At 33.3% G+C, this 14,830-nt stretch overlaps 7 protein-coding genes across 7 annotated transcripts; 5 read left to right on the top strand and 2 right to left on the bottom strand.

The window, feature by feature from the left end:
* Positions 1-671: 671 nt before the first annotated feature.
* On the top strand, positions 672-1,103 carry NAEGRDRAFT_68162 (uncharacterized protein; the record flags this gene model as incomplete). Its single annotated transcript, XM_002676558.1, has 1 exon — positions 672-1,103. One exon carries the CDS (start codon positions 672-674, stop codon positions 1,101-1,103), a length of 432 nt encoding a protein of 143 aa, XP_002676604.1.
* Positions 1,104-1,473: 370 nt separating this feature from the next.
* Positions 1,474-3,814, top strand: NAEGRDRAFT_58186 (uncharacterized protein). Its single transcript, XM_002676557.1, has one exon. It carries the CDS (start codon positions 1,520-1,522, stop codon positions 3,785-3,787), a length of 2,268 nt encoding a protein of 755 aa, XP_002676603.1. The 5' UTR covers positions 1,474-1,519; the 3' UTR covers positions 3,788-3,814.
* Positions 3,815-4,275: 461 nt separating this feature from the next.
* On the top strand, positions 4,276-5,769 carry NAEGRDRAFT_49460 (uncharacterized protein; the record flags this gene model as incomplete). Its single annotated transcript, XM_002676556.1, has 1 exon — positions 4,276-5,769. One exon carries the CDS (start codon positions 4,276-4,278, stop codon positions 5,767-5,769), a length of 1,494 nt encoding a protein of 497 aa, XP_002676602.1.
* Positions 5,770-6,918: 1,149 nt separating this feature from the next.
* NAEGRDRAFT_79937 (uncharacterized protein) lies at positions 6,919-7,445 on the bottom strand. Its single transcript, XM_002676472.1, has one exon. The coding sequence runs from the start codon at positions 7,442-7,444 to the stop codon at positions 7,100-7,102; it is 345 nt and encodes a 114-aa protein (XP_002676518.1). The 5' UTR covers position 7,445; the 3' UTR covers positions 6,919-7,099.
* Positions 7,446-7,693: 248 nt separating this feature from the next.
* NAEGRDRAFT_58185 (uncharacterized protein) lies at positions 7,694-8,256 on the top strand. The gene is made up of 2 exons (XM_002676555.1): positions 7,694-8,103; positions 8,202-8,256. The coding sequence occupies exons 1-2, from the start codon at positions 7,713-7,715 to the stop codon at positions 8,219-8,221; spliced, it is 411 nt and encodes a 136-aa protein (XP_002676601.1). The 5' UTR covers positions 7,694-7,712; the 3' UTR covers positions 8,222-8,256.
* A 58-nt stretch (positions 8,257-8,314) lies between these two features.
* NAEGRDRAFT_79935 (uncharacterized protein) lies at positions 8,315-9,555 on the bottom strand (the record flags this gene model as incomplete). The annotated part of the gene is made up of 1 exon (XM_002676471.1): positions 8,315-9,555. One exon carries the CDS (start codon positions 9,553-9,555, stop codon positions 8,332-8,334), a length of 1,224 nt encoding a protein of 407 aa, XP_002676517.1. The 3' UTR covers positions 8,315-8,331.
* Positions 9,556-9,724: 169 nt separating this feature from the next.
* Positions 9,725-14,554, top strand: NAEGRDRAFT_49457 (uncharacterized protein; the record flags this gene model as incomplete). The annotated part of the gene is made up of 5 exons (XM_002676554.1): positions 9,725-11,250; positions 12,144-12,811; positions 12,882-13,071; positions 13,581-14,176; positions 14,514-14,554. 5 exons carry the CDS (start codon positions 9,725-9,727, stop codon positions 14,552-14,554), a joined length of 3,021 nt encoding a protein of 1,006 aa, XP_002676600.1.
* Positions 14,555-14,830: the final 276 nt, after the last annotated feature.

Raw genomic sequence — 14,830 nt, 5'->3', positions numbered from 1 at the left:
AATAATACACTTGTAGATCCTCAAACAAAAGTCATTACTGGCATAATTGACTGGGAATGGTCTTCCTTCTCAATCATTGATGAAGATATTTCAGAAATGCTTTATAATTATGCAACCAACGATGAAGAACGAGAATTCATGATTGAATCAATGAACAAACACCTTCTTCCTTCTCTAAATATGAATCCAGAAACCTTCTGGAAAGGATATCAAGAACGGAGGAAATATTTCAATGCAGTTTCGTTTGCCATGTGTTTGACTTGTTATCAAAGTTGGTTCATTGGCAAAGAGGAAGAACAGGAAAAGTACATTCAAGATATGGAAAATCAAGTGAAATCCTTCTTTGATACTTTGAATTTCAATAATTAATACAAACTAATTCTTGTCAAAAATTAATGATCTTGAATTTAAATCCTTTTGTTATTTCCTCCACAGTTCGGGTGGAGACTATTTATAGATAATTTACAAAATCAAAAAAAAAACAACTTGAGATGTTCATGAATATGAAAAAACCCTGTTCTTCATATATTCTCTTTTGTAATGGTAAGCAGTTTATTAATTCAAACTCTGAATTAATTTTGGTAAACTGAAATTTAGATAACAGAGCAAAAGTTAGGGCTCGTCTTGGTGAGACCTATTCCGAAAAGGAAATCCAAAGAGAATTGGCCAATATGTGGAAGGTAGCTACCGAGGAAACTAAAGAAGGTTATAAGAAACTACACAAACGAAACTTGGAATATTACAACCAGGGCATTGAGGCACCAGAAATTAATACAGAAATGAAAAACAAATTGATGCAAACACCAATGAATGAAAGATTTGAAATGATAACAATGTTGCTTACCTCATTCAAGAATCAATGTAACCTATTAGAAATGGAAAATTCAAAGAATAATCAATTGAAATCTGATCTTGTAAAGAGAGCAACCATTTCAGCAGATGAAATTTCATCCCTTTCGAGTGTTAAACAATTACAAGAATTACAAAATGCTCTGAAAAAGTCCAATGATTTGATTCAGGAAGAATTATTCAAACGATTAATAAGAACAGAGCAACAAACATCATCAATATTTAAATATTACTGTTTATTAATTATTAAATAAAAATTAAAGACTTGCAGCGCTTTTCATTCGATCGAATCAGCAACTTTAATATTACCAATTAAAAACACATCCATATGAGAGAGAATACCTTTTGTATATATACAAAATAACACATTTACTTCATTTACTTCTTCTTCTCATTACCCGCCGAGAATTTGCATAAATTTAGAATTATCATTTGATGATGAGAAGACAGAGAAGAGAATTTGTTGATAATTATCAAAGTTCACAGCGCTTTCAATGAAGAGAGAACAATTTACAAATTGAAGATCAATCAAATTCTCAACTCTCCGATAGTAATTTAGCAATGGCCTTTAAAAGGAACTCTTAAAATCTGAGAAGAACTTTTTCAATAAGAAAAAAAGAACAACACCAAGACATACTATTGTACATATAATAATATACATCAGCTGATCATGTCATCATCATCAACTCAAAGAAATTATCCAAATGAATTTTATTGTCCAATCACACAGGAAATTATGAAAGATCCTGTTATTGGTACCGATGGTCAAACCTATGAAAGAGAAGCAATTGAACATTGGTTGACTATTCATGCTACTTCACCATTGACAAGAGAAGCCATGAGCAAGGAGTTGTTGGTATCGAATATTGCTTTGAGAAATACTATTGAACAATTGGTTCATGGAAATACTCCTATTGTTGTGAATAGAGTCACACCATTGGTTGAGCAAGATATTGAAGATCATTCTTTGAATTTGACAATTGTTTCAAAGCAAGTGAGTGAATCAAAGAGAAGAATTCATGTTAAGGTATCACCACCTACTGGAGGTCAACGTCAACCATGTAATTTGGTATGCATTCTCGATGTGAGTGGAAGTATGGGATCTAGTGCTGAAGATTTGAGTTCTTCCAATGAAAATACTGGATTTTCAAGATTGGATTTGGTCAAGCACTCTGTTAGAACTCTTATTGAATTAATGAATGAAAAGGATCAAATTTCTCTCATTCCATTCAGTGATTCTGCAAGAATGGAACTTCCTCTCACTAAAATGGATGCAGTTGGTAAGAAGAAGGCCATTGAAAAGTTGGAACATTTAGGACCTGAAGGATCTACCAATGTATGGGATGGTTTGAGATTGGGAATGGAATCCAGTCTTAATAATCCTCTCTGTGCAAAGACCAATACTTGTTTGATTCTATTCACAGATGGTGAACCTAACATTAATCCTCCAAGAGGTATTGTCCCAACTCTTGAAAAGTACATTAAGGAACATCCATTGAATTCCACAATTCACAGCTTTGGATTTGGATACAGTTTGGATAGTGCCTTATTGAAAGATATTGCAATGAATGGAAGTGGAGCTTACTCTTATATTCCTGATTGTTCCATGGTTGGAACAACATTTGTTAACATGATGAGTAATATTTTATGTACTGCTGTTAGAAGAGCCGAGTTGGTCATTTCCTCAATGAACGGTGCCAAGATTTCACACGTTTACGGTTCCAGTCAAAATGGAAATAACAGTACCAATGAAAAACAATTCACAATTTCAATGGGAGGAGTTCAATTCCAACAATCAAGAGATTATATTATTGATGTCGATATGCATGCCAATAATTTGCCTGCCATTAAGGTTGATCTCACTTACAATCACCATTCTATTGAAAAAGTTGAACCTGTTAATCAATCACTCTCCTCAGAACAAGCTACTGATATGGATGCCAACTTGACAAGATTAATGTTCATTGAATGTGTTGAAAAATGTATTCAAACCTACAGAAATGGTAACAGTAGCAGAGATGACAGTAGTAAGGAATGCAAACATCAATTAGAATCCTTCTTGCAAACTATTGCCAAATTACCATCCTTTACAGATGAACGTGTCAGTGCTCTAGTTAGAGATATTAAGAGTGACAATACAAACGAAGGTCAAGTATCTATTGCCTTCTCCAAACAAGAGTTCATGAATAAGTGGGGTTATCACTATTTGCCTTCTCTCCTTCGTGCTAACTGGATGCAACAATGCCACAATTTCAAAGACCCAAGTGTTCAAATCTTTGGTGGAAGCTTGTTTGAAGCTTTGCAATCTGTTGCAGATGACATCTTTTGTAAACTTCCTCCTCCAAAACCATCAAATGTCTATTCCTATGGTGGTGGCAGCTATAACACCCCAACAAACATGAGCTCATACTACAATGCAGGTGGTTCTTGCTTCGATGGTAATTCATTAATCACAATGTATGACAACTCTGTCAAGAAGGTTTCTGAAATTAAGAAAGGAGACAGAGTTAAGAACATGAATGGTGATTCATATGCCACTATTTTATGCGTCTTGAAGAGCAAGACTCCTTCCCCTATTGTCAAATTGTGTGAAATGAATGGAATGTACATTACCCCATATCACCCTGTAAGAGTTAAGGGTGAATGGAAATTCCCAATCGATATCAAATCACCTCAAGATGTTGCCTGTGATTATGTCTATAATTTGGTAGTTGATCAAGGACATGTTGTTTCAATTAATGGAGTTGAGTGTATTACTCTTGGACATGGATTTACTGATAATTCTGTTGTGAGCCATCCATATTTCGGAACTGATCAAATTGTTAAAGATTTGAGTAGTATGAAGGGATACGATCTTGGAATGATTGAAATGAACAAGTACGACTTGAAGAGAGATCCTAATACTAAAATGATAATCTCACTCTCAATTCTGGAATAATGTAAATAAATTGTAAATTAACTTGAATTTTAATGTTAATTTCTTCCATATTGAACTCGACACCTTTCCTAAAATACTCCAAGCTCACCCTCCTTTCCAAAAATGTTCCTTGACACCACTTTAATTCGCCACACAAAACCACACTCAAAAAATCCTCACATTGAGAAAATTAAGCCGCATATTCTTAACAGTTGTTTTGAGAATGTTAAAACAACAAACAAGAGAACGACTTTCATATAAGAAACTGGAGCAAACCTGTTGGTGATGAAAAAATCCAGAAGATTACAATTCTTATAGTTTCCATAAAAAAAATGTCTCAACAACAAGCTGAATCACACGACCATCAAGTCAGGGTTAATATTATTTTGAGTGATGATTCACCTTTATCGTATTGTTCCCATCACGATCTTCATCAATTACTTGCACAAAAATTCACACACGAGAGGAATATTTTGAAATGTGTTGAACATTCACCTGAATTAGCAGCCATGATTGGAAATGATCCGGAATTATATATGGCTGCTATTAGATTTATGGATCCTGAGAGGATTTTCATATCAGAAGATGTCAAGTCAAATAGGAGAGTTTTATTATTCGCCCTGCAGAGAAATGGAAATTTGTTGAAACATTTGAGTGAGGAATTGAGAATGGATCGAGAAATTGTATTGACTGCTATTAGGAATAGTCCGAATTCGTTTGTTTATTGTGATAATGCATTTAAATCTGATAAAGAAATTGTGGATATTGCTCTTGGACATAGTTTGGAATATTTGAGAATTACTCCATTGAATATTGATAAGGAATTTGTAATGAAAATTGTAGAGAGAAATGGGTATGCTTTGGAATTTGTTCATTTCACACTCAAAGAGGATAAACAAGTCGTTTTGGCAGCTGTCAAACAAAATGGATTTGCTTTGGAATTTGCCGAATTTATTGATAAGGAAATTGTGTTGGAAGCAGTGAAACAGAATGGAAATGCAATTGAATATGCTAAAGAATTTGAAGATGATGATGAAGTATTGAAAGTAGCATATGGTCAATCAGGATATGATTCACTATATGAAGAAGAGTTGCTACTTTCAAAAATATCAAAAGATCCTGAATGTCTACTCGATGAGGACATGTCCATTCGATCTGACAAGGAATTTATGAAGAAGGCCATTTGTGCCAATCCACTCTGCATTCAATATGCATGGGGAGAATTGAAAAATGATTTGGAATTGGCACTGACTGCTCTGAATGAATCATTGGATGCTATCGAATATTTGAATGAGGATTTGAAAAAGAATAAGAGTGTAATATTTTTAGTGGCTAAAATTCAACCTGAATCATTATTGAGGGTTGATGAAGAATTGATGAAAAATAGGGAGTTCATTCTGGAACTGGTTAGTCAAGTACGTGGATCCTGTTTTTACATTGGACAGGAATTTAAAGCTGATGCACAAATCATGTTGACAGCAATGAGGTTGGATTATTACTCAATTTCGTCTGCTGATCCTGAACTTATCAAAGATTATTCATTCCTTGAGGAAGCCATTGATTTGAATATCAATGCTTTGGGGTGTATTCCTTATAATGGGAGCATTCGTGAAGATAGAAAGGATCACATTTTACAAGATAGAGAAATTGTATTGAAATTGGTAAGGAAAAATCCACTCACTTTGGGATTTCTCTTCAGAGACATGTTGGAAGACAAGGAAGTGTTCATGGAAGGAGTTAAACAAAATGGTTCAATGATTCGATATGCTCGATATGTTCTCCAGAATGATAAGGAGCTGGCCTTAGTAGCTGTAAAACAAGATGGAATGGCATTGAGATATGTAGGGGGTGAACTGAAAAAAGATAGAGATGTGGTTTGGGAGGCAATTCATCAATGTGAGGATGCTATTGAATTTGTCGATGAATCTTTGCGAAATGATACTGATTTCATTTTGAAATGCACTTTGAGTAAGGTCAAGAAGAATAACCAATTAGTAAATTGAATTGTTCCCCTGCAATAAGATGTAAATAGTACATTTCTAAGTGTTTGAATAACACAAGATTAATGATTTTAAGACACATAACAGCAATATAAATTTACATTTCAACTCATTTTCTTTATTCTAAAATTGTTAAATATTAAATTAAAAAACAGTAAATGGTAAGTAAACATATTGTCAGGGATGGCTATTCAGAACAAAAGTCCAAACAACAAGCTTTGAATTGTTGAATCATCAGAAAGTTAAGGTAGCAAAAGGTTTGTCTCCAGTTATTTGGGCGTCGGATAAATGCCTCATCAATTGTTTAATCATCATTAAAATTCAAACAAGCCGAAACTTGATATTCAAAACAAGTATTCTGAACACACCATCCCTCTCAAGCAAGAACTATTTACCTTTTCAAAAAGGTTCAATTCTAAAATATGTAGTTAGTATTCGAGAAATTCTTGACGGGATGGACTGATTGTTAAAGATATCGAGTAGAGCACACTCTAATCAAATAACCATCATCAACTAGACATTGTCTGTTTGGTTCATAATCAGATATAAAAGCCAAATGTTTTTTTGTCCTCGCATTATCTTCAGACTCGTCATTTAAACGTTGATCATCATTGAAAGAACCAGCAATAACAGAACAATATCAAGCCTTTGATAACCATTCAACCAAGAGAGCAACATCAACCAAGTACCTTCGCGCAACCAGCCTTCATCCCGTCGAAACAGTACAATACATACAACTTTGTGCTAATGAACAAATTCTATTATGAATAGAGAAGTGGAAGAGGAAACATTTTTTTTGATTTTGTTGTTCTCTTCCTCAACAAAGTGTTTGCAGTTTTAAAGGGTTGAAGAATATTTCTAGCCAACCAAAGAGAATATTGCTTACAATGTGAAAATATTAGAGACAAATTTTGATGGTGGTGATACTTCATCGATAATGATGAAGTGAATATTCATCTAGGAGAAGATGTGCTTTAAAGAAGTCGATTTTGCACTTGTTCTTAGTCATTCGGTGTTTGGTTAATTAATTAACAATTTGGGAGTATAAGAATACATCCTATATAATATAATACTAGTATTCAATGATTTGAATCGGAAGGGAGAAAAAACTTTTAATATTATGTTTATTTATATTCAATAAAAACAAATGAATTTTAAAGTTTTTGTTGTTTTATTAAATTACATCCAAATTAATTATTTGAATAATAATGCTGATTAATGTAGAAAATCCACAACGAGTAGAGTACTATTATTGTTGTTGTTGAGTATGAGAGAGAATTATCCTAAAATCTCGGAGAGCATGACAATGATGACTTTCAAAGTTAATAATAATTTAATTAGTTTCATTTGGTCCCTTGTTGAACATTCTAGCAAAGACGGCAAGGAGTTCTGGGTCAGATCTCAAATTCATCATTTCTTCATTGGTCTTTCTTTCCAAATCTTCCTTTGCAGAGTTGCAAGCACTCACAACAAGGTCTTCAATTGTTTCCAAACTCTTTCCGGAGAGCTTGTCGTCAAGTTCGAGTTTTTCAATCTTTCCGAGTCCACTCATAGTAACACGAACCAAACCACCAGCTTCACCTTGTCCTTTAAGAAGAGAGAGTTTATCACCAATTTTTCCAATTCTAGTTGATCCAAACAAGTGAAGGAATTTTCCAAGATTTCCAGGGTTGAACATTTTTTTCTTTCTTTGCCTTCAATCAATATTAGATGAACAAGAACAACAAGAAGACCTATTGGTAGTGAGAGACTTGTTAAGATGAAGATGTTATGGTGAGTCAAACCTTCTCGGAATGTTGGTGGAGAAGAAGCAAAGTCACTTCATGGTGCTTGTTTTGTTGTTTTCCTTGCATTGAGTTAAAAATGGCTCATTTTTATCTTTGTTGTAAAGTTGGGGATCGCTAGTTAACTAAAAATTTGTTCGAAAAAAAAATCCAAAACACGAAATGGCAAAGGAAGTCCAACAAACCAAGTTTTTGAAGCCAGGTAAAATCGTCATCATCTTGCAAGGTAGATATGCCGGCAGAAAGGCTGTTATTGCCAAGAACTTCGATGATGCTGCCAACGATAAGTCCTTCCCACACGCTGTTGTTGTCGGTATTGACCAATATCCAAAGTCCGTCACCAAGTCTATGTCATTGACTGCCATGAAGAGAAGAAGCAAGCTCACTGTTTTCATCAAGTCTGTCAACTACCAACATATGATGCCAACTAGACACACTTTGGACATGGATTTCAAGGGTTTGATTGCTGATAAGACCTCTGAAGATGCTACACAAAAGAAGGAAGCCAAGAAGGCCATCAAGAAGAAGTTTGAAGCTAAGTACTTGAAGGGTGGTAAGGCTATGAAGGAATTCTTCTCCCCATTGAGATTCTAAATTCTCTCTTTTATAAAAACAAAAATATTTAAATTTGTATTTGTTATTGTTCTTTAGCTGTTCCTTTCCTTTGGTAACGTTCATCCTTTCCTGCAATTTGCAACAGTTTCTTGAAATAATAAATAAAACATTTTTATGCATAATTAATAATAAAACGTTTCTTGTAGTTTCAAAATCAATTAATAATTTATGCATTATGGAATTTGGTAAGGTATTGATTAAACATGGCCTCGGTTGAAATTTTATAACCATGGTCCAATTCATAGGTTGAAAATTGTGATGGTTCCTTCTTTCCATTGCCATAGCTCACATCTCTGCCCATAATTCTCATGCAATATGAATTGAGTTCATAAACGAAAAAGTCACTCAAATGAATTCCAAAACCCTTCTCCAAAATGGCTGCAACTCTCTCTGGATTTCCATTCAATCTTCTAATAATTGATTTGATATTGGCTGATGCAGAAAGTGAATCTGGAATAACTTCCCTACTCAAATGATCCATATCTTGAATTTCTTTCATGGCTGATCCTTCATCCAAAAAGAAGGCACTCTTGACAACTCTCACTCTGAAAATATTGGCACTATTCTTCTTCATTTGAATCGAAACATTTGGATGCATTCTAAATTGTTCAGTCCAAATTTGATGAAATCCCTCAGACTCTTTTGGAATAGTTTCAAGAGTGGCAGAAATTGTGGCACGTGGAGGCATTCTACCCACTCTCTGGAATAGTGAGCTCATAATCTGATCGCTGTGACCAGTTGCAATACTGACAATGGCTGTCTCTGTTGGGAGTAATTTTCTTCTGATTTGCAATGGCTCTGGAGCATTGGAAATATTAACAAGATGATCACTTCCATCAGGCATGCAAATATAAATATCAAAATGTTTAAGATTATATCCATCATCTTCAAATCCTGAAATATCCTCATAATATTTAATTCCTTCCAAATGTTCTTCTTGTTCCTTCTTTGGTTTCTTCTTAAATTCCGATAAATAAATATCAGAGACTGTCTTTTTAACAATAGCCATCGGAATGATTGAAGTTTTCAAATGTTCAACACTAGTACTCTCCGATCCTCCAAAACTTGTTAATTGACAACTCTTTTGTGCATGGAAAATATCAACCACTCGTTGGGCTAAATCTTTAGTGTATTTTTCATATTGAATTTTATAATCATCATCACTATTGGATTTTGTTTCTTTTTGATTGTTTAATGAGGAGGAAAAGCATCGTCTTGTATTCTTCTTCATCATCATCATTGAAATTCCGAAATTTAATTCTTCATGATTCGGAGAAGATTTTTTCAGGGAAAATAATGTGGCTCTCGGGAGGTGTTTCGTCATCATCATCATTGGTGTGGAATTGCTTAATGTTGATGAGGAGGAAAGAATCGATTTGTACTTGTTCATTTTTTTTTAAACTCTTTACAATTTTACAATTTAATAATTTAACAATATTTAATTTTAAATACTTTAAATATTCAATGTATAGTCTTAATATTCCTTTCATAAAATATTGATCCTTCAAGTGCATCTCAATTTTCCAACTTCATTTTCGAATTTGAAGCACAAAATAAAAATGTCTGAAAATCTACTCACCGTATTGGACTATTTGCGTATGAGTCCTAATTCTCAGAGTTTAATGTGCTCTCTCTTTTCAAAAGTATTTCTTCTCTCCACTGATAAAGATGCTGACGATGATGATGGCAATAACAATTACAAAATTACAAATCTTGCACAAGATTGTAAACAAGCATTGAATGAAAAGTTGGGAAAACAAGTATCGGAAGATTCACAATTTTGGAGTGAATTAATTGATGATTTTCGTAAATTGATAAATGATCAACAAGATTTGGATCATCGGAATGAAAATTCAGATTTTGAATTATTTCCATCACTCACTAGTAATGATGACGATTCGAATCTTGCTGAAGATGAAATTGAGATGAAGAATGAAAGTATTATGAGAAAGATACCTATTGAAAGAAGATGGAAGATCGAAAGCAAGTTAGGAAATTGTTTGGATAATTTGGAACAAGTAATTGAAAAGATTGAAAATTCGAATCATGATGAAAATAGTTTAATTGAAATATTGCAAGATTTATTTAATATTTATGAAGGAGAAAGTGAATTTAAGCATATTTTCCGTATATCCAGATGTAATAGGATTGAAAAACCACTTTTATTTCACAAAATTATGGAAGAATGCTTGGAAATTTATTATTGTCAATCTGATAACAATCAATTGGAGAAATTGACAAGAGTTGTAAATCTCTTCAAGTTTTTCAATGAAGTTTTCAGAATTAGACATTTAGATTTATGCTCATTGAAGAAATTCCTTCTCTTCCAAGTAGAACAATTTCTTCCAATCACTTTATTATTCTGTTTTTCATATCATTACCTATTAAGAGATGCTGTATTCGAGTTGTTGAAGAAATTATCAGATTTCCCATGTTTGCAAGATGGATCTACATTGGAAATTAAGGAAAATGATTTGGAATGGTTCAAAATAATCCCAGAGAAGCAATTAATTAATGCTAGTTTGACTTTATATGTCGATCTCACTGATTGCAATACTTGGATGGACAAGTTGGGTGAGGAAACTTTCAAAACACGTTTTCTTTCAATTTCTTATGGAGAAGCTCAAGCCATTGTAAAGGAATACGAAAGATGGTTCTTTGGATCACAAACACAGAGTGAAGAGGAAGAAATTTTGAAAGGATTAGCCAACAGAATCAATCAAGTGATGAGTGAATTTCCAAATAGAGAAGCCTTTGTTAAACTTTCACATCGTTCTCCAAAGGATGCTGCTTTCAAAGTCAATCAATATGATGCCATGGTAGAGGAGATGGTCAAACAATGGAGTGAGCTATATTCCTTGGAGGTAGATTCAAGTGGAGATCGACTTTCACTCAAACATGAAAAGTATCAATCGGCCATAACTCAAATATGTGCTCAGAAATGTATGAAAGTCAAATCAGGAGAGGATTTTATCAAATTAATGACTATTAGTTATAGATCTCATGTTGATTTATCAGTTTCATTGGGAAGTGATGCAGTTCAACATCAAAGTAATGAATCAATGCCCATTCAAATTGTGATCAGGTAAGTAATTGATAAGAATATATTAGAAATGAATCATGTACAATCATATTTTATGAACAAAGGGAGTGGATTGACATTCCTATTTGGAGAGAAGTCAGAACTTTTATCAGAAACAAGAAAATGACAGCCATGACTCAATATTTCAGTTCATCTTTCTTTCCAAATGTTCCAATAGAAGAATATCAATCCATGAAGAGAATTATCTTGAATTATTTTGAAAAGGTCAAACACAAGATACCTCTCGATGATTGTTGTATTGACTTTGTAGTCATTGATCTAGAAAAGGAAATTGTAAAGATTATTGAACTAAACAGTTATGGAGATAATTGTGGACCTGCATTTTTCGATTGGGACACAGACAGATTATCACTCTACAATGGACCATTAGAATTTAGAGTAGCCACTCAATCAACCATTGAAAAGGAATTTCAAATTATTTAATTAAATAATACCAAATTTAATTGCACCTCAGCAAATTAGTAATATGAATTGAGGTACCAAAATCGAAATAGATGGTCATATTTAGTCACTGTTATCGCTCACTTATTCAATACCTTTCATACTTAAAAAATCTCGTCCATCCAATTGATTCTGTCATCTTTAATTTTATTGTAAATTTCATTGACAATCTTTGATGGGAGTTTAAATTGGAAATGGCATGGAAGAATCAAGATCTGTGCTACCCTTACCTCACTAATCGTAGAGATTTTGGCATCAAAACACAAAAAAATGTCAATACAACCAACCTCACAAGATACAGACCTCTTACTTCGAGAGGAAGCATCATCTCTGACAAGAAAACCCATCATTAGTATTAAAATATGCCTTGTCTTGATGGTATCCATGATGATTTTGGCTACTCTATTGGTAACGTCCATCATTTGGTTAACAAGTTTTGCCTCGACAGTTGAAGTGATGGCAACACAATTGACTGAACATCAATTTGCATTTCTCGTGCAACAGGTTAATAATACATTGTCTGAATTGGTCATCTCATCAGAAACTTCCAAAAACCAAATGAAAATACATGTCAGTCAGAATACTTCTGATTACGATCAGTTAAATTTGGATTTATTGCAATTCGTAAAAAGTGAGACGAAACTTCATCCAATTGTTGAAGCTGTAAAACTCTATAATTTTGAGGGATATGGAAATGGGTTTGTTACACCCAAAGAGAATGTCAGACCATTCATCCTCATTACAACTCGACCAATTTTTGACACTTATTATATTTGTGATTTTGGAGCTAGTTCTGTCGTTTGTCCAATTTTACTAAGTCAAGTTCCAACTTTTGAAACAGGACAAGTCAAGAAAATTGCTGCTAAATATCCAGATACTCCAATCTTTAGCGAAACATTCAGTAGTCCTGGAGTTCCAGTGATTTTAATTTCATTGGTCAATTCGTTCAGGTTGGAAAATTCAACTCGAGTTTTTGATTGGATTCATTATTTGGATTTCAGTACGACAACCTTTTCGTGGTTTCTGAAAGAATCGACTGATTCGATTGATGGTGCAATTGCTTTTATTTTGGAAGGTCAAGTTGAGAAGAAAATTGTTGCAAGTAAGTATTTACCTAAATTGGAAAAGATTGTTTAATGAAAAATTAGCTAATTTCCCTCCACCACCCGTAGGGGATGTAGAAACTGCAAATTTGGACACAATCAACACAATTAATAATACAGAAGTTAAACATGTTTACAATGAAATTAGTCAACTCTATCCTGGAATTATGAATATTTCTTGTAATGTCATGTTGGGGGTTAATTCTGCAACGAGAAGAAATGCAATTTTCAGATTATGTACCTCCTCTAATATAGATTGGTAAGTTCACTTGGTTTCTAATAAGATTTCTGATTGAAGAATATTAAGGGTGATTGTCTTTTCAGTTCCTCAATGGAATTATATTGGAAACATGATAATTGCCATTATTTGTGCATTGATTGGAAATTTAGTGATTCTTCTGCTTGGTTCTGGATTGGGAATGTTCAGTTCTATAAAAATTACTCATCCATTTTACAATTTAATCGCACTATTCGAAATGGTTTCGAATATGGAATTGGATTCACTCCATGTAGAACCTTCCAGATTTTCTGAAGTATCCCAATTACAAGCTCACTTCTTATCAATGACCAAACGAATCAACGAATACAGATCCTTCATTCCAGCTCACTTGTTAGCTTCCATTGAGGGAGAAACCAAAAATCAAAATATTGAACCAATTAACAAATTAGTTAAGATCAATTCAATATATGAGTCGAGAAGATCATTCTCTTCAATGGCTCGACAATCTGAAAGATTCTCTTCATTAAGACAGATTCGAATATGTTTAGGTTAGGACTAATCAATAAGGATATTACCTTTATGAGATTGTATATTGAGAATTTGAATGAATTATTTGGAAATTTGAACGATGTTTCGAATACTCTTACCGAATTATTCACCACGCTCCAATCTTGGTCCAATAAGAGCGGATCTTTCATGGGTAATATTGAAAATCAATGTATTACATTTTCATGGAATTCCAGTTTTGATTGTAAAGATCATTCAAAGAAGGCAGCCGATCAAACAAGACAATTAATTGAAAGAACAAAGAAGATTAATAGCAAGGTCAATTTGAGATTTTCAATGTTGACTGAAAAATGTTCAGTTGGAAATATTGGAACTGAAAAGATGAAAAACTTTACAATTTTTGGAAATTACAATGCAAATCTTGATAGAATGATTCAACAAGCGATCAAATTGAATATTCCAAATTTAGTGAGTGAGAGCGTTTATAAGGAAAATGCTCAAAGCTTTGAGTTTAGATTTGTATGTGAAAAGGAGCTGGTGAAAGATACCGATTCCTTCTTCTCACTTTCTGATAAGATTAAATCGAAGGAATGTGACCTGTTTGAAATGGGAAATCAATTGAAAGTTCAAATGGATGGTATGTATTTTGATTATAGTTTGAAACTAAACTTTTGGAAATATAGAATGGATGTACGAATTGGACGAAATGGAGAAGAAGAAAAAAGAATGGGCAATTTACAATCAAGGAATTGAACTAGTTGCAAAGAAAGACTATGAACAAGCTCTTACAATATTCCAGGATCATCTCTCTAAATTTCCACAAGATAAACCAACCAAGAAGATGATTAAGAAATGTAAAAAGAAATTGAAATAAACTTAAACACTTACTTTCATCAAGGCGGCTAATAAACAACACAAAGAAATGTCTCTACAAACAAATTAACTTCTCAATGAAGCTAATGTCTCATCATCAGGAACAGAAGATACTCCTGCTATGATAAACCAACAGCCGTAAGTTAAAACATTTGGAAGCCACAATTTAAAAAGTTAAGCATTATCAGTATCGAGCCACATCACTATACAGATAGAAAGCTCACTGGCGGTGTCATTATTTGAGGTAATTAAAAATAAAAGAATATATTTAGAACAGAAACAGATTTGTTGGAACAGTGTTTGTTTTTGGTTTGGGTTGCCGTTATGTTTCTTATATATATCATTGATATTCTCGCTATAAGAAAATGTTGTTCATTCTGCATTCCTTTGAATGTGGTTTAAATTTATTAATATTTAA

Source organism: Naegleria gruberi (assembly GCF_000004985.1).
Source record: "Naegleria gruberi genomic scaffold NAEGRscaffold_27, whole genome shotgun sequence".
Taxonomy (NCBI): domain Eukaryota; phylum Heterolobosea; class Eutetramitea; order Acrasida; family Naegleriidae; genus Naegleria; species Naegleria gruberi.
This window is presented reverse-complemented; position numbering and strand designations above follow the sequence as displayed.